Source organism: Arvicanthis niloticus, chromosome 25, assembly GCF_011762505.2.
Source record: "Arvicanthis niloticus isolate mArvNil1 chromosome 25, mArvNil1.pat.X, whole genome shotgun sequence".
Classification (NCBI taxonomy): Eukaryota; Metazoa; Chordata; class Mammalia; order Rodentia; family Muridae; genus Arvicanthis; species Arvicanthis niloticus.
Genome location: NC_133433.1, coordinates 34,548,390 through 34,568,724, shown reverse-complemented (window position 1 = coordinate 34,568,724; position 20,335 = coordinate 34,548,390). Strand labels below are relative to the sequence as shown.

Here is a 20,335-nt window from a genome sequence, read left to right as displayed (position 1 = left end):
GGCTTGACAGTGTTGAAGTCTTACGTTGAGGAACTGTACGTGACCACACCACCACTGCTATATAGTCTTTAGTTTCATGCTTTATTTTAGTTTAGTGTTGTTTTAATTCACACCACACACACACACACACACACACACACACACACACACACACACACACGTTTATATATTTATATAAAGGGCTGGTGATGTAGCTCACTTAGTAGAGTACTTTTAAAGCAAGCAAAAGCCTGAGTTAGATTCCCATCATCAAATAAACAGGGTACTGGTCTTAGCTACTTTGTTGGTTTTTCCTTGTCTCATCCTTTATCCCCTCCCCCAGTTTTACTCCTCTATCACTAGATAGAAGAGAAAGAAGGATAGAGGGAGTGGGGAGAGAGAGAGAGAGAGAAAGATCTCTGAATCTAATTTTCTTCTTCTTTCTTTTTTGCTTGTAGCTGGTCTTTGCAATTTTGTGGGTCTCCTTTTCCCACCCTTTATCCCCCCTGAATTTCACTGCCTATCACTAGATAGGAGAGAAAAAATAGAGGGGGAGAAAGAAACCTCTGTGAATCTAATTTCTTTCTTCTTTTGTTTCTTGTTACTAACAAACCACAACCATCCCCCATGAATGACCAACAGTCACCAGCCAACATTGTCTACCAGAGCTCTAGCTTTTACAGATCCTCTGAAAAGTTTGCAGAATTCCAAGCATCACACAATCATAGAAACTGTCTACAGCTGGCAAAACTACACCTATGCTAGTGTACGAGGCAAATCATAGTCAGCTGCTCTGGACAGTATGAAGCTGCTCTATATCCCCATACCTGGGATTAAAATAAAAACACATTCTTACAATGTTTCTGTGTGTATGTGTGTGTGTTTAAAGAAACAAAAATTTCAGAACTCTTCCTATAGTGTATGGTCATGCACACCTATAGTTTCAGTAATTGGGAACTGGAGGCAATAGGATCGAAAGTTCAAAGTCATCCTTTGCTATATAGCATATTTTAGGTCTGTCTAGGGTGGACGGGATCCTGCTTCAATTCCCTTCCTCTCAGCCTGCACAGCAACCCACCAATACCATCCTGAGGAAGAAGACTTGAGTAAAATCAGCTGCCCCAAACTGTTTATGATACTAACCAATTCGAGACTTTTTTTCCAAAGAATTTTAAAACTCATATTAAATTTAGTAACAAAAGCTTTGTGGTTGTGTTTATTTCAGACGGCTGAAGAATAGCAAGGCATCTACGGATGGGCATCGGTACGTCTTTCGAGGGCGGATCAATACTGAGGTGATGGAAGTGGAAAACGTGGATGACGGCACAGGTTAGTGGAGTAATTTGCCTTCAATGTATCAAAGCTTAGGGGTGAAGCATCCACACTTTGGTCTTCCTTAGTCCTTCTTAGAAGGGGGAGCAAAATACTCATGGGAGGAAATACAGAGACAAAGTGTGGAGCAGAGCCTGAAGGAAAGGCCATTCAGAGACTGCCCCACCTGGGGATCCATCCCATATACTCTCACCAAACCCAGGCGCTATTGTGGATGCCAAGAAGGAGCCTGACAGGAGCCTGATATAACTGTCTCCTGAGAGGTTCTGCCAGAGCCTGACATATACAGAGGTGGATGCTCACAGCCAACCATTGGACTGAGCACGGGGTCCCCAATGGAGGCATTAGAGAAAGGAATGAAGGAGGTGAAGGGGTTTGTAAGCCATAGGAGGAGCAACAATATCAACCAAACAGACCCCCAAGAGCTCCCAGGCACTAAACCTCTAACCAAAGAGTACACATGGAGGGACCCATGGCTCCAGCTGCATCTGTAGCAGAAGATGGCTTTATCTGACATCAATGGGAGGAGAGACCCTTGATCCTGTGAAAGCTGGATGCCCCAGTGTAGGGGAATGCTAGGGTGGGAAGGTGAGAGTGGGTGTGTGGGTGGGGGAAACACCCTCATAGAAGCAGTGTCAGGGGAGATGGGATAGGGAATTCTGAAGAGAAAACTGGGAAAGGGGTAACATTTGAAATGTAAATAAAGAAAATATCCAATATAAGAAAAGAAAAAAAAAAAAAAAGCTTGGTGGCTTGCTAGCTATAACAGGGGCCAGGGTGGAGAGAGGTGAGATGCAGATGTATAAGATCCTTGTTTAACTTGTAAATGGTGATGGCTGGAAGATACCACTCTAAAAGAAGAAGAAGAAAACTCTGCTGTCAACTGTATGTCTATTTTGTTTTAATGCCACAGGACCTTAGCGACTTTATATTTGCGTGTGTAAAATATATGTGCAAAAAATGTCTAATGAGTGAATTGATCCTCTTTAAGTTATATTTTATTAGGCTGGTAATTTTGTTCTATAACATTTTAACCATAGGATATAAATGACAGTAGGTGTGCTTTAGTCATGCAATGCTTACATGTGGCTTGACTCTCAGTTGATTTGCAGAGGGGAAGCTGTGAGAATGATCTTTCTGGTTCCAAGTGCTGGATTGCTTCTCATTACTAAAGGGATTTTTTTTTTTTTTTGAAAATTTGACCTTTACAAATGTGCTTCTAAAAACATGATTAGTCACAACCATAAAGTAAAACGAAGTTAAAATACCTTTTTTGTTTATCATTTTGGGGGAAAAAAAGGTTGTATATTTAAAGTAAAGGGTTTGTAAATTGAATCATATTTTTCTCCAATGGTTTTCATTATAATTTCAATGTTGCATTAGGAAAGATGATAAAAGTATATAAAATAGATTAACAGATGCTACATTTACCCCCAGGTAGAATCAAGCCTCTTAGTATCCAGCACAGCAGTGGGATCTAGGATTTCTTGTCATTGTACGAGACAAGAATCCCTTATCAGCAGCTAGATAATACTATAGTATGCGTATACAATGTATGTGCTTTGTCCGTTCACCTTCGATGGACTATATAGTGTCTTCATTAGCTTCTCTCTTGCTGTGACAACCTCCATTCCCACCCCACCCAAATCTCCCAAGAAGTAACAGTCTAGAGAAGAAACCATTGAAGAGAGAACACCTAACAACTGTAGTAAAGATGCTGCAGTGTAGCTCTTCACAACTGATGCTGTTGTTAGGGGAGCAAGGGGAGAAGGACCCAGTTGTCTTTAAGGGGCCAGCCATTGGGAGTCTGACTGTACTATAGGAAATATATGAGCAACACAAATTGGACTTTCTTTTCTTCTTGTTTTTTGTGTGGTGGGGGGTCACAAGTGTGTGTGTGTGTGTGTGTGTGTGTGTGTGTGTGTGTGTGTGTGTGTGACTTGAGAATGACTAAGATTGGGTGCATGATGTGAAATTCCCATATAATAAAAATACTATATTAAAAAAGTAAAGGTTTGTCTTTGAAATTTGTTTACAATGAGACAAAACTGACCTCATTGTTTTAATGATTAGAGAGAGAGAGAGAGAGAGAGAGAGAGAGAGAGAGAGAGAGAGAGAGATGAAAAGTGCTTCAAGCTACAAATGATGCCTTTTTTCACTTCCTGTGAGGAAGTGCACAGGAAGCCCTGGAGGTGTGAACCCTCTCCTCTGCTTAGAATTCAAACGGAGAGTTTTTAAGGAATAAATTCCATCAAAATTTCAGAAGATAAGGCATGAGCCCAGATCCCAGAACAAAGTCATTGTGGAACACTCTTGTTTGCTGTAGAGCAGGGGCCAGGTTCAGTTATGAGGCTCTGGTATCCATGCCTGGGAAGCTGACATGGCTTGAAAGAGCAGTGTGTCAGGACTGATGTCGGATGTTGCCTTTTCAACAAGCCACTGGGGCTGTTGCATCAGCTTTCTTTCTTCCTTCCCTGGTCATTCCCATCATGGAACCTCCATTGCTTTTCAGTGAGCTCAACTTTTAAATGAGAAGTTGTGGTCCTGAATGATCTGGGCCAGACTGATTCTATCTGCTGCCAAAGTACTCTCTAGGTAGGGTTGCCAGTAAGATGAGGAATGGAAAATATCTGCTTATCTTATCTGCTAACCAGGATATCCGGCTTATCGGCGATTATCCAAACCAACTCAGCAGCTAGACTTTATCTTGAATGAGTTGAGATTTTGAGGATGTTTTGAGGATGCCTGGATTTTCTGATGAAAAACTAGATGGGAAATTTTTATTCTTCTTGAATTATAGGAATGTTTAGTATTGTTACATACTTTAGGTGTAGATAAAACACTTCCTGGAAAAAGCAGAAACCCCATCAGACACCTGATTGCACTGATTTCATTCAAAACTAGCAGAAGAAATATTTGTATCTGGAGTGAGAGTTAGCCTTCAGCTGACACATAAAACATAACTCAATTATTCTCATAAACTCAGTGCCCTCCACTTATTAAGGAAAAGTCTACTACTGAACTAAATCTCCAGCTTCCCAATCAATAATAAGGATAAATTCTGTTTAGAATTCTTAATAACATGTGTTCTACTGTGGTTACACCATAGCATAGATGAACTGATAGTCCTTCCAATGTGAAAAAGTTTGGCCAGTTGTCTTCCACATTACTTTGCCCTGTTGAGTGAGGTTGTCAGTAATTTAGTGTGTAGCCAGATTGCCATTCACTCGTTATCTGGATTTCAGCATTCGTTTCAGTGACTTTAGTTTCTCTTTGAGGATTAGTGCTGAGGATAGTAGTTTGTTCATGATGTTATAAAATACCCAATCAAAAGCAACAGTGAAAACATTACTGAAATTCCACTGATCAGCTTTCGTAGTAAGTTTGAAATCTCTTTGAAGAACTAGTTTATTTGTGTGTTTTGGCAGAAAGAATGAATGAAAGGCAGCTGACTTTTTAAAAGTGTGGTTTATGGTTCATTGGGCAAACCACAGGCTTGAAGACAGTGGTTGCATCTGAATGTGATATGACTGGAAAATTTTTATTCTAGACGTTTTCCCATTTGTTTGTTTGTTTGTTGTTTGTTTGTTCTTTCCACATTGTTTTGTGGTGGGTGTCAATCCTTGTTCCCCACATAGGCTGGGCAAGCATTGCATTACTGCTTTGCTTTGCCTCAGATATATTTTAAAAGTGCAATCATTTGAAATAGAAAATTGCAACCGTTGTTTCGGTATAAATATTTAGAACCATCTTAAGGTATTGAATGTATTACTGAATAATTATCTGCTTATCAGGATATTCAGCTTATTTTTAGTTATCCAACACCACTCAGCAGCTAGACTTTATCTTGATCGAAACTGAATGAGTTGAGATAAAGTTTTGAGAATGCCTGGACTTTCTGATGAAAAGCTAGATGGAAAAGCTTTGCTTTTTGAATGAGATTCTAAAATAATTTCTTTCATGTATTTTTTTAAATGATGAAAAAAATGCAAACTCTTACAACTGAATACATTTTCACTTAAATAGAGGTATTAATGTTATTCATCATTTCCCCATTTCTGGTCACCAAATGTACATAGTGTTCAGTAGTTTTATAAGAGTTAATAGAATAGATGAGTATAGGTAACTGATCAAAAGTAATTTTGTACATGTTGGATAGAATATATTCTATGCTATTATTATGATTACCACCACCACCACGACTACTACTATTTTACATGTATGTTATGCATGTGAGTTGGGGCATACATGTAGAGTTCAGAGAACTCCAGAACCCATAGAAGTCAGCTCTTTCCTTCTCTGGGTTCTGAGAACCCAACGCACAAACTCAGGCTTGTGTAGCAAACCTTTTAACCTGCTGAACTCCCTCAATGTCCCTAAATACATCCTCTACTAAGACTTTATAATTTTAATATGTTAACTAGGGTACAAAAAGCATAATGTTTCGTAGTACATTTTAAGCATTTTAAAACAATTTTTTATGTTATGTAAGGAAATTCAAGTATTCAAAAAATTTAAGAGATTATAAACTTTTTAGGGTTTTAAAGGAATATTTGAATAGCACCCTCCTACCCCATTTTTTGATCTAAGTGATGTCTTGTGTTGGATACCAGAATTCTTTTTTTGCGTTATTTGAAAAAATCAAAGATTTGTTTCAAAACTAATTTTCTTCACATGAAATAGTCATATGAATGAGCTGTGACTTTAAGTTTTCTTTTAGAATTGATATATTCATTGTTGATCATCCAGAGCAAGAACTGAGTGTATTATAGAGATATCATTATTAATATTTGATGTTTTGAACAGATATTTTGGTGATTCCCTCTTTTGAAGCATGTATGCACAGGGCTTAGCTATTGTCCATCTTACTAAAATACAAATGGTGTAAATGGCTACTAGTGTGTCCACTGAGGTTTATATGAGTCAGTTTTGGAAGGACTCCATCGCCGTCAGTCAGTGGATGTGTAGTGGGAGATATTAGAAATGATACATCAGCTGGCTCCCGGCTTAGCCGCCATGTTCTAATGCAGGCTCCCTGCAGGCTGCCTGGTTCCAGCTGGGTGTCCTCTGAGCTACACTCTCTAGCTTGCCCCCATAGTGACCAGTCGCTGTGCTTCCAGCTCTGGTTTCCTTGTCCCTGGAGCCACTAGTTCCTTCACAGCCATAACCACCTCGGTGAACCCACCTCTCAGTAACCAAGTAAAGTAAAACTCTAAAGCTTAAGATTAACCAAACAGATTTATATATCTGCAAAAACTCAAATCACAAGATGCCCACACAGATTAGACAAGTTATTCCAATATTCCTAGCCTTTAGATTTCATATCTACCTATTTACTTGAGACCACGTGGGTCCATGTCCGCTGCCATTTCTCCTTCCTCGCCTCTACCTACCTCTCTCTGCCTCCCCCGCTCTGTGCCACCCTTAGCTCTGCTTCCCTTTTTCCTGTCCAATCATAGGCCTCCCACTGCAAATAGATTGGTTAGGGAAATTTCTGCCACAGATGTATGCTAAATCAATGTAAGGAGCTCCCAGATCACACGGCTTCAAAGTCATTCACGACTTGTTTGGGTTTGACCGTTGAATATTTCTGGTTTTATAAGAAATCAGATGTGGTGGATTTTGAAGTGGAACGTTCCACATTTATTGAGTGGGGGTTAAGTTTCATTCTCCTTTGTACATCTCCTATAAAATTAATGCTTTAGATCCATTAAAGCTTACAATATTCTGTGTTAATCACCTAATTGTTATTTCATTTGGAGATATTTTTAATTCTGGAAGAGGACAAAGAATTTTGGAGTATATTCTTGAGATACGGTGACTGCTTAGCACTGGAGAGGCTCTTGGTTACTTCCTAGCAAGAGAACAAATCAAAACCAAACACAACCCATGGAGGAGAAAGCACTATTGACCTTTTCCTTGGTCTTAGTGAGAATGATCTTTCTGAATAAGTTTCCTAATGGGAATATTTTGAACAATGTGCTGTGGTTATATGTCTTCTTATAGAGTGTTGCATTTTAAAGTAAATAAGAATTGACAACTTATTTTGTGTAATATGTGTTAATTACATTATGAAATATGTATACTCATTTTTGAGGCTCCATATATATGCATATATATAAGAATTACATATATAAGTTTAAAATTACAAATAATATTTAAAAACACAATAGAAAACAATTCTTTTCTGAATTTTGAATGGAGTATCATTCTTCTTCCATTTAAAATCATATGACGCAGGGCTTGAGAGATAGCTTAGCAGTTAAGATCACTTGCTGATCTTCAATAGAAATCAAATTGGGTTCCCAACACCCAATTTCTGTTTCTCCATCTGTACGTGTGCTCACACCAGCTACTGGGGATTTATCCAGCTTCTTCTGTTGGTCTTATCAGGTACTCATATATCCATGACATATGTGTGCACACATGTACACACTAATTTATTTCAATTCCTATGATACAGTCTGATTCTCCCAAATGCTATTTGTGTAGCAGCTGGTGTGTTATTTGAGAAGATTGAGTCTTTCAACCTCTTAAATGAATATTATTAGCTGATTTTACTATTAGCAGTAGGAAGAGTATGATACGCTCATTTTAAAGTAAGCCCAGCGTTTCTTATGTTGGTCAAACATAGCTGTTGTAGATTTCTTTCTCTGGAGGGAGATAAAGCTGGCATCAATGTGAGATCTTTTAAACAATAGAGCAAGGTTCACATGTAAGGATCTTATCAGGTGACAAGGGTGGAGGAGTTGCAGATATTTTTAATAGAAAAATATGTTTTGTTTTATTCTAATTCATTCATTAAAGTTTCTCGGTGACAGGATTAAAGTTTCTCAGTGAAAGGATAAAGTGATTATGAAGTCATTAAAGCTAGTTAACCCACAATCTTATAACCCATAATTGTGAGTTATTTTTAATTGGCTGTGAACATGAATTAAGTAAAAATAGAGTATCCCCAAAACTCCTTTTACAAGTTTGATGTTCTGTACAAACAAAAGTTCCTCTTTCTTGGCTCACCATATGTATCTGAAACACAGACCAGGATCTGGTATAATTTGACTGATGCAGATATGACTGGAATGTTTTAAAGAACACATAGACATGCAGTTACTTTGAGAATACATTCTGGGGATCAGCCAGTTAACAGAAGATAACATGGTGTTTTGGCAATAATAAAAAAGAAATGGGTACCAAGAGCACTTGCTCTGCCTCCTCCCCAATCTTAGTGAAATGTGTGACTCGGTAGAAGAGATGCCAAGCCGGGAGGAACAGCACCTGGGTGTTTTCTACCTCATTCACATTGCTGTTGCTGGCCCTGGGAACTGGCTATTGCTGTCTAATGCTTTAAGGGGCACAAATGGCATTCCTTTGGTTGGTGCTGATGCTGATTCAGGCTTCCCTTCATTTCTCCATCTTTGAACCTTTGCTTGGTGGGCATGACTGACAAATTCTGTCACTGTTGTCTCCCTGCTTTTACTGTATGAAATGGTGTGGATTCACAGATTCCATTCCTTTCTGGTGTAGTGATAGCATATGTTTCTTTTTGTTTTGTTTTATTTTTGCGCACCATTCTTTGCTGCTGCCTTTATCTCCCTGCAACATTCATTAAGTAATATACATTTAGCTGTTTAGTAAGATTGTTTTCTTCAACCTAGAATATATTTTCAGGAATTGTTAGAAAGCTAAAATGAACTTAATATCTTAAATGCTTGGTTATTGAAAAAATGTCTAAAAGTTGCTTATTTTATTATTTTCAAAAATTAAAAATATATTTGGATATAGCCTAAATGATATTAATGTATAATATTTAATTACATGTAATAAATCAGTACTATGAGTTAGATATGTTCCATTGATAAGCACTGAATATACCTACCATGTAAATATTTTCTTAATTTTCATGTGTATGGTATATGAGTATCATGTGTGCATCATGAATTGGATGTCTATGTTCAATTGGTGTAATACATATTGCTCTGTAGTTACTGGTCTTCACTTGTTACTTTTCAGCTGATTTTCACAGCAGTGGGCACATTGTTGTGAATGGGTGGAAGATACACAACACAGCAAAAAATAAATGGTTTGTATGCATGGCTAAAAGCCCTGAAGAAAAGCATGAATGGTTTGAAGCTATTATGAAAGAAAGAGAACGTCGGAAAGGTGGGTACACAAAGTGGGTGCTGCCATGCTTTGTGAAAATTCTTGCTTGGTATGAGAGCAGAGAATGGTAAAAATTATGAGAATGTGTTGAGGCATGATGTTCACCTTGATTTACAATGCGATGTTGCCTGTAGTTTTAAAAAACATGCTTCCACCTTTGCAGGCACTGGGCCCATGCTCTCATCTAGGCTCCGAGATCAGCCACTACCGGTCTCACTCACCTCCACCAAAAGCCAGTTGGCCATTTTTCCTGAGGAGATGCTATGGCTCCCCCATCCCTTCACAGCTAGCTTCACCAAGCTGCCAATAAATTTCATGGCTTCCCTGTTTCTCCTCCTGCCCACCTTAGCCCCATGGATGGAAAACACTAGACAGTTTTATTATTTTAAAACTAGACAGAAAACTCAATGGCTGGGTGAAGAATTTCCTTCCCTAATCTTATGAACTTGCTCCCTCCATCCTTGACCCCTTGCTTGACAGAGGCTACAAACTCTAAGGGCCCCAAGACCTATATGTTCACAGCTACCTCCTTGCTTGAAAGCCTAGCCTGAATCCTCATTCTCTGTGTCCCTCCTTTTCCTCTTGGAACCCGGAAGTCCCACTTTTTCCCCTTTGCCCAGCAATTGGCTTCTGTTTCTATTGACGCAATCACGAACCAATTAGGGAGTCAGCACCTCCCCCATGCGATGTAATTGGCACATTAAAATGAAAATAAAGCCTTGTATATAGTTGGGAATATTAAAATAGTACTTATGTCTTATTTTTGTTGCTTTTCAATTCAAATTTGAAAGCTGCTTTTACATCTTTTCACATTACTTTTTCCACTTCTGAAACACTATCATAGTCTTCTTTGGAGACAAACATAGTCATACAGTGCATTTCAATATCACGGGACCTCCAAGGAATGCTTTCTAGGTTTTTATAGTGCATCAAAAATTCCTAGACCAATACATTAGCTTTCTAATTCAGATTAAAGCATTCACATATACACATATTAACTTTAATATTGTCTGAATGTCATTGAATACAATGCAGTGTCACCAATAAGTAGCTTGTCTCTATGAGAAATCCTGTTTAAAACTTGCCCCATGATTTCACAAATATTTTCAAATGTATTTGGCTTGGCAGTAGTAAATTGTGTATGCTTTATTCATCTGTCTCTGAAACCTACAATATATTCTCAGGAAGCATTAGAAAGAAAAGATGAACTTAGTACCTTGAAAGTTTGATTATTGAAAAATGTATAAAATATTCTTATTTTATTATAATATATTTGGTCATAGTTTGAATGAACATTAATTTGTAATGTTTAGTTAGGTGTGCTATGTCAATACTGTGAGGGAGATGGATTTGTATTATCCAACTTAAAGGTGGAAATGAAAATGTGTATATATATATATATATATATATATATATATATATATATATTTTTTTTTTAACCAACCTACTTAGAATTTTAGGAAGCATTAATTACTCTCCCAGGGATTTCAAAATAAAACACCTCATTGTCAATGGAATTTTATAATACCCATCGGCCCCTTCCAAACATTTCGTTTTCTGTAGCATTGCCCCCCCCCGCCCTGTCCACTGATTGTGAGTGGTCTCAGGAGATCAGCTTTAACTCTGGCTTATGCTCCTTTTGCTTGTTCTTTGCTTGCCTTATCTGTTCTCATCTGAATGACTTCTGTTCTGATACTTGTGTACTTCTTTGTGGCCAGCCTCTCTTCTTGGGCTTTGTACTCACTGTCATTGCTGACCCCTGGATCACTTGACATTGTCAGGACTTCTTTCTCCTCGCCAGTTTGCCTGGAAAGTATCTCTACTTCCTTTTTAATCTTGTAACCTGGAAGGTACCCCTATTTTTCTGCCCTCTTCATAGCTGTACCTAGCCACTGCTGTGTTTCCATTAAATACCACCTCCTGGCTATTTCTCAGCAACTTCCTCATTTTGTGACCCTTCTTGTTTGCAGGGGCTCCAGCCTGCTTGCATTTTCTCACCTTTCCTCCAAATGGTTTCCTCTTTTGAAACTATCCTTCTTTACTTTGCTTCATACCCCACCCTCTAAGCTACATATAAAGTGATAGAACCATAGTACCCAACTTTCTTACTGGCACATTAAAATATATTGATATCTCTCCAGTACCCAAGGACTGAAGTGAATTAACTCTACAGGGACACTACCAAACACACTAGAGCACCTGGATACTTTTCTAAACCCCAGGACTCTGTGCTTTGGATTGCTCAGCTTTAGTAGCTTTGGTAAAAAAAAAAAAATATTTCTTAGAAATAATGTTTCACAATTCTACACTTAAACATGGTCTTCTTGTGAACAGTCTCATGGTATTTCTCATACAGAGGTGAGATGCTGAATGGGCCTTTCCTGTAATATGGTTTCTCCTCTAGTGTGGACCTCAATCCTACACTAATTTCATTTGACCCTCTACCACTCTCAGGCATACCTGCACAGAGTTACCTTGCACACTGGGGCTATGGCCTTGTCAGTCTTACTAGGATGTTATGAATTTTCTAAAAACTGGTTTCAGTTATACAGAGTTCAAACCCACAGCCTCTGGCTGTTGGTGGCTCCAGCAATGAGGGCATAAACAACTAGATGAAGGAATTTAACATGATGCCCATTATTTTCATTTTTGATAGGTTTAAAATTAGGAATGGAACAAGACACCTGGGTAATGATCTCTGAGCAGGGTGAGAAATTATATAAGATGATGTGCAAACAGGGAAATCTGATCAAAGACAGAAAAAGAAAACTGACCACATTCCCTAAGTGCTTCCTGGGAAGGTAAGCTTGATCTCTTGGGTGTATCATCTATCTTATATGGTTTGTGTTTAAAAGGTATTATCCTAAGCATTTTTGAATCCTTACTCTTAGTCCATGTTTTCTGGAGGATACGGATATGAGATAATGGACAAAGATGCAGTCATGGCCAGCCCCTTGAGCCATATAGTCAATTGTCTTTGGTCTCCACAATTGCTGACGTGTCTGTTGTCATGGTGAATCAGAGCTTGTGGTCCAGCAAGGAGTGTCAGGCGGGCCATGTGACTATTGTAGACAGTATGATAGTTGTGATGTGGAAGTGTTCAGAATCTGAGACTCAGAGTTGGGCATGAGTTCACAAAGTGGAGTGATATAAGAGGGCTGAGTGAAAATAATCTAAATGTTTGTTTTGTGATAATTAATACAACTGGAGTCAAAATAAAAGAGTACAAATTAAGAGTCTAGTAGATTGTCCTCCTAGGGGCCTACATCCAGAAACTGTATGTCATTTGGGCACATCAGATTTTTTGAATGAGAAGCAGAGCTGTTTCAGTTGGGTCTTTTTAGGCCGGGATCTACTCTGGTGTCTTTTTATATGTAATTTTGAATTCAGCAATTAATTCTTAGGCGTTTATTTTGTCTGTAGTTACTTAAAGAACCAGGAACTATGGATTTGGGAGCTTGACACATTCATATAGTTAATGGATGCTGAAGTCCGTCAACGAAAGTTCCCTGGAGTTAGATCAAAGATCAGTCTTAATCTTCCATCTTTGTTCAACTCCTGATACTACCATTGGTTAGTGTAATGGTGTGGGCCAGTTAAATCTCTATTTCTCCTTGATCCATGAAGTTAATGGATCCATGCCCACTAGAATATCCTTTAACTAGCTAGCAGAAGATAGCACATGACCAGCTCTGGTCTATAGGACAGGAAACCTCAGACTGAAGGTCAGTCTGAGGGAGTGGTCCTCATAATGGGGTCACCCAGTTGCCTAAAGACATTAATAAGGTTCTGTATCTGTGATCTTTCAATACCCCTTAGGTGAGAGCTAGTACAAAGGAAAACAGATCTAGTTCCACCTTGACATATAAGACCCAGCATGCACCATAGAAGGATGGCATGTTTTATGATAACTTCATGGTCATAACTTTAGGGTCCCCATGGTGATAAGTCCACTTGCTGGAGAGTCACTGAAAGTTATGGCTTCTTAGGAGCTTTTATTGCCATACTACATAGCCATAGAAGATCTTTTCTTTATTGATAAAGTCACTTGAAAACTTACTCTGACCTCTCTCTCACATTAAAAAAAAAATACTACCATTTCACATCATTGCATCAATCAGCTCTTTTTCTCATCTTCGTTTTGCATTTAATGAAGTGAACTCTAAATGAAGACTTATGCTTTAGCTTCATATGAACTAGTTCAACTCACTGGCCTTTGTCAAAGTCTTTGTCAGAGGCTTTGCCAGGTCCTGAACTGGCATATCTCATCCCAAGAAATCATGTAGTAGCACTATGACACTGATATTTCCAATATTTTCTCTGTGCTATCAATAAAGACAATCAGCTTGAAAGAGAGGTCACACAGCCAGGGCCCAAAGAAACAGGGCTTGATTCTAGAACGTTATATTGCAGGACCCATGACTGTAATCATTACAAGGTATTTTACATTCTTAAACCTTTTCTCTTTTATTTTCTTAAGTTATTTTGTTTATTTTGTTATTTCTCTTATCCTTTGTCATTCTTTATATGATTCTTATTTAATAAACGAGTAGAAAGCCTGTTGTCCACTTTTTTGCCTTAATAAGTTTTTTTTTTTTTTTTTTTTTTTTGTTTTTCGAGACAGGGTTTCTCTGTGTAGCCCTGGCTGTCCTGGAGCTCACTCTGTAGACCAGGCTGGCCTCGAACTCAGAAATCCACCTGCCTCTGCCTCTCAAGTGCTGGGATTAAAGGCGTGTGCCACCACCACCTGGCAATAAGTATTTCTTAAACTAACCAAAATACTTGTGGAGTTCTGTGTTCCTTGATTATTTGATAGAAAGTATTTGTTACCTGTGGGATCGATGGAAAAGAATGCTTTCATAATGGCCATAGCTTCAATACTCTGGGGTGTGTGCAAGTAACAAAATGATTCTGAATCACATTCATCAGTTTATGTAAATATTCAAGTGTTAGATCTTTTAAAGCAGAAACATAGGAATATTTTATTTGGAAATATTTGTATTTATTGAGTATTTATCTCATTGATCTTCATGATGATTGGTTTTTGGGGGTGGGGAGTATCATCTTTTAACTAAATCTTTCAAATGCTCTCTCTGGGAAAGAGGACCTTCTCAGGTATAGTTTTTTAGTGGGTACATTGTCGGAGAGGCTCAGTACATAGGGATTCTGGAATAGACTATGACTTCTGTGGTTCTGAGCCCTATGCATGCAAAAAAATACCTTCTGGACAATGTCTTGAAAATAGTGATTGTGTATTTAAGATTCCTTTCATATCCTTTTCATGATGTGTGGACCAGACGTAATTCTTGGAAAGACAGAGACCTTATGGCTTCCATTGCCTTTCTCTTGCAGTGAATTTGTCTCATGGCTATTGGAAATTGGAGAGATTCACAGGCCTGAAGAAGGTGTTCACTTGGGACAAGCATTGTTAGACAATGGGATCATCCACCACGGTGATTATTTTATTAATTTACTTCTTCTATGTGTTCACAAATGGCCTATGTATGAGTTCCATATCTGTTTTATGTACAATTTTCAACATCATAGCATGGTTATTTCTTTCAATGCTTTCAATACCTAATTTGTAAAGAACAGTGTATAGAGTTTCCATTGCTTAAAATGCTCAGCTGCTGCACAGGCAAAAGCCAGAATACTAATAAGTACTAGATTGTGAAAGGAGAGATGCCTCGCTCTGACTGGAGTATGTGAGATTGCCTCATGGGGGCAGTGGCATTAGAGATGGACATTGAGGGGTGAATAGAACTTAAAACAGCAGAAGTGGTATCATTTCTGAGGAATTGAGAGCACTCAGTTACAGTAGTAAGAATTTTCATGGTGGCCACTTGAGGAACTATAATAGATTTCTGTACAGTGGGGCACTTGGTTTCTTCTCTAAGGTGGGCACCTAGCTAATCCAACATGCTATACTGTGCCCACCCTGTCCTTCTGCATCTTTCCATACTCAAAGCTAACCTTATGTAGGATCTTTACTCTTGCTTCTCTCATTTAACAGTTGTTTACAAGTTTCTCATAAAAGGCAGGAGACATTCCTATGTGCTAAAACTATAGTACTGTATTAAATAAAGTAACAACATTGTCTGCACTCAATGCTCATCCTTTCCGTGGTCTTCGACTTTTAGAAGCCCGTCTACTTTGACATTTTAATATATTTGATTTTTTTTGGAATTTAAATTTGTATGGACTTTTGGTTTACACAATTAGTGTGTGTGCATGCGCATGTGGTCTTTGTGCTGGCTGGAGGATAAGTTTCTGGAATTGATTCTCTCTGTTCACCATCTGTTTGGGGATTGAACTCAGGTCATCATGCTTGTGCAAAAGGTATTTTTACAAACTGAGCCATTTAACAGGCCCTAAAATTATTATTGTTTTATTGTCTAAAATTATAGTGTTATTTTGTTGTTTTTTGTTATTTACTACCTTATTGTCTCTCTTACCCTGCCTGGACTCTATTCAAAATACATGCAACTTTAGCACATGAACTTTTGTTATATACCATAGTATGTACTTTTCATGCTTAGCATGTTCAGGCACTCAATAAACACATGCTGACTGAGTAAGAGAATTACCATATTTTAAGCATATTTTATACTTGATTCATTAATAGTAAAATATCTAATAAAGCATGCTGAATGAATAAAAGAATTATTATATTTTGAGTATATTTTAGATTTGATTCATTAATAGCAAAACACCTGAAGCTTCATATACATGTATTTTGCACCAGGTAAGAGCTGTAATAGTTACCCTTTGCTGTGACCTGAACACCTAGCATAAGCAACGTAAAACAAAATTTTATTTTGGCTCATGGAATCAGATGTTCACATCATTTGACCCCATGCATTTGCATAAGATATTATGGTGGTGGTAACATGGAGCAGAGGACTACTGTTCATCTCACGGCCAGTCAGGAAGCAGGGGCAGGCAAGAAGTAGTCAGTGATTATAAACTCTTAAGAACCCACCTCCAGGTACCTGTTTCCTTGGGCTGTACCCTACCCTCCAAGTTTTTAGAACCTTCAAAAATAGTGCCACAATCTAGGGACCAAGAATTCAAACAAATCTGTGAGGAACAATCCATATTTAAAACACACAACAAGCTTAAGTGGAAATGTGATGTTAATATAGATAGTTTTAATTTTTCATATTCCCTAACTCAAGCTCATGTATATATTTTGTGATAAGACTATACATTACATTGTTATCTTTAATTTTTAAAGTATTTTAGCCAACATACAGTAATTGAATGTACTTATGGGGTGCAGTGTGATAATTTGAGTCATGTTTATAATATGTAATGATCAAATCAGGATAATTAGAATTTCTATGTCCTAAGACATTTATCATTTTTTGTCTTATCTTGGACTTAATTAGTGGCATAAAATTGTGGTAAAAGCCAGTTAACCTTCATAAATAACTTTTCTTTTTTCATTTAAGCTTATATGTCCAGAAATACTGCATTACTGTGGTAGTTTGAATACATTTGACCCCCATAAATTCATGTGTTTCAATACTTAGCCATAAGGAGTGGCACTATTAAAAGGTGTGGTCTTATTGGACAAGGTGTGGCCTTGTTAGAGGAAGTGTATCACTGTGTAGATGTACTTTAAGGTTTCCTATGTTCAGGCTCTACCCAGTGCAGAATATAGTCTCCTGTCTGCCTTTAGATCAAGATACAGTCTGCCTGTATGCTGCCATGTTTCCTACCATAATGATAATGGACTGAACCTCTGAAACTGTAAGCCAGCCCCAATTAAATGTTTGCCTTTCTGAGAGTTGCCTTGGTCATGGTATCTCTTCACAATAATGAAATGCTAAGATAATTACCTACAAAACAAAAAAGAGGTTTCTACTGCAATCAGGCCAGTATTGTATTGTATTGTATTGTATTGTATTGTATTGTATTGTATGCCATATCTTTCCAGGCCTGTCAATTCTTTTTCTCCCCCTGTAGGTATTTTCTTTATTTTTTTTCATTTTTTATTGGATATTTTATTTACACTTCAGATGCCATTCCCTTTCCCCATTTCCCCCCCCCCCCTTAGAAAACCCCTATCCCATGTCCCCTTTTCCTTTTTGCATTTATACACTTTTTAAAAAAATGTTAATCAAAGGCTTTATAAGTTTGGTAATGCTCAATCAGAGGTGTAACCCACTACCCAACCTAGATATATCATCTATCTCTGACTGGTGGAGATACGTGAACATCTGCCTCCCTGTCTCCCCTCCTCTTTCTCTCTCTTATCACCTAGCTTCTCCTCTCCTTATTCTCCTCCTCTCCTTACTCCTTCTCTTCCTCTCAGTACTCCTCCCACCTTAGCTCCTCCTACATATCTGCCTTCCTGTTAAAATAAAACTATTATCTCAAAATACAATTAGAGCATAATTATGCCAATTTGTACCAGTGAGGTACAAGATAGTCCTAATACCCAGTCCATCATTTTGTTGACTAACCAGAACCTCTGTCATCTATCCTAACTAAAACACTTAGTTCTGAACCTGGCTTTTTGCTTGGCTTTAGAATGAATGTCAGCTGAAAACCATTCACTCAAATCTTTTCTCTCAAGGTAAATAGCCAGGATTGGCTATGAGACTATAAGTTTTCAAACCTGTCAGAAATCCAGAATGACTGAGTTAACTATAATTGTGGGAAACACAAAGCATAGCTTCTAAAACTTAGCCAATTTATAGAGACATCTGAACACCTGGACACTCCCTCTACTTCAAAACATTGGAGCATCTGTTCTTCTGCCTTCTGGCCCAGGATCATCTGACAGACCTTAGTGTTGCAGAATTATTAAGGGCTGATTACTCTGTCTAGGCAGATATAATTGGTATCTTTTTCTGGACAGTAATTTGTCTGTAGATGGAAAGAGGCAATTCCTGTCTAGTCACCACAACTGGAGTAACTCCAAAGATGCTCAATTTCTTCTTAGAATTCAATACAGAAAGCTGTCAGGAGCAGACAAGTCTCTAATCAAAATGAACATTAATACAGAAATGTTTGTAACGTCAGTTCTGTGGACTTCTGACGTTTTGAAAACTAACTATCCATGTAAGGTAATCTGGACTGTTGTCTGTTAACTCCTCTCAGCTATTTCTAAATAAAACATAAAAAACACCCTAACAATAAACTCCAAGCCATGAATTTGCTGTAGTCTCTTTAACTCACAGGCTAACCATCTCAAATCTGTTAAAAAAGTTAAAAAAGGACTGGGTCTAAGCCTTGTATTCCTAAATGTGTTATACTGCTACAATGCCTATGAGAGTAACAATATTCATGTCACTTTTATATCAATAAGAAGCTCATACCAATGAAAACCTTAAAATTTGTAATCAAAGTAAATTGGTGCCATTTAAAAAAATATATCTTTATCTTGATAATAATTGTACAGATTTCTACCAATAGATTATGGCTATGTAATAAATCCTAGCTAATCCTCTCTATTCCTACAAAACCTCTACTTTTCCCTAGAAAGGCCTGTCAATTCTTGGAACTCATATTGTTCACAGTAGGCCAAATCCCAAAATGAATGGGAGAGTGGCTCCTGAAGTTCCACCACTTGCTAAGATGCCATTGACAGCCATTGGCTACATGGAGAGGGAGAGTAAATTTTCTCCAATGATTTGAGCCCTGAAAGGCTTACTTGTGCTTCAGTAGATGGTCCTATACCTGTGAACACACAGGTAGCACTAAGTGGACTCAGTAGGGTAAAATAAAATGACCATAACAACAAAGTTGTTCAGCAGGAAAATGGAGAGAACAAGATGAGGAAATAGGGTTGATTTGATCTAAATATATGCATGTTTGAAACTGTCAAAAAGTAAAAAAAAAATTAAAAGGATTGAGAAATAGAATAAAATGAACACAAAGCTGGGGAGCCTGTCAGTCCTGTTCAGTTTATCCCTGTCTGTAGGTACCACCTGAATCAGTAGCAGAGTCTCCTTTAACAGCGTTGTCATATTAATTATTTTTGTGTATTTGCATGCCTTGGCATGCATTTGGCAGTTGGATGACATCTTTCGGAAATCAGTTCTCACCCTCCACCTTTTGAGTTCCAGGGATTAAAATCAGGTTTTTAGCCTTGCTAGGAGGTACCTTTATCCACTGAGCTATCATTTTGGCCCAGTAATAAAGTCTTGGAATAAAACATTCAATGCATTTTTATTAAAATTAGTTTCAAATCTGAAATGCAAGAATTCATCAGATATTTAAGTTAGGGGAATTAAAAACTGTTTTGAATATTTATAGCCTTGTTAATTCTTCTTACTGAGAAACATAGCCCAAAGAGCTGCCAGAATTCTTCCTTTTTTACTGTTTGAATCCAGGGGCCTGGGCTTGTTATAGTGCAGGCAGGATTTGATCAACTATAAAGTCACATTTTGAATCTAGCAATTTTATAAAAAGAAATCTGTTTTTAAAATGTCTATAATTCTCAGAAACTGGGAGCGAGAAATCTTCTTATGCAATTTCATATTAAGAGAGTGATTCTATTTCAATGAAGAGATAGGAACTAGATGCTCTGGTTATTGAGTTTGTGCTTCCAGCTGCATTTTTATAAAAACAGAATTTCTAAAATAAAGTTAAATAAAAGAGAGCTAGAGAGCTAGAGAGAGAGAAAGAGAGAGAAAGAGGGAGAGAGAAAGAGATTGCTACTATTCACATTGCTTATATTATTGACCTAGTCTGAGGTAATACCTCACTTTCTTGTGGACTAGTAGGTTGGGATAACATATGCTTTCTTTATGAAATTATATTAATATTGCTCTTCTTTAACTAGTGGTCACAGTTGAAACACTCACATGAGATTTCAGAACTCTCATCTGGTACATCCTGCAGTGTGTTA

The 20,335-nt window shown here is 37.8% G+C and overlaps 1 protein-coding gene across 3 annotated transcripts in view; it reads left to right on the top strand.

The window, feature by feature from the left end:
* Positions 1–20,335, top strand: part of Prex2 (phosphatidylinositol-3,4,5-trisphosphate dependent Rac exchange factor 2) — a 301,586-nt gene that overhangs the window by 85,998 nt on the left and 195,253 nt on the right. For all 3 annotated transcript variants that reach the window (XM_076924369.1, XM_076924368.1, XM_076924370.1), the window contains exons 8-11: positions 1,205–1,308; positions 9,322–9,471; positions 12,128–12,272; positions 14,824–14,924. In XM_076924369.1, coding sequence (XP_076780484.1) covers positions 1,205–1,308; positions 9,322–9,471; positions 12,128–12,272; positions 14,824–14,924 — 500 coding nt within the window. The remainder of the gene's footprint in view (positions 1–1,204; positions 1,309–9,321; positions 9,472–12,127; positions 12,273–14,823; positions 14,925–20,335) is intronic.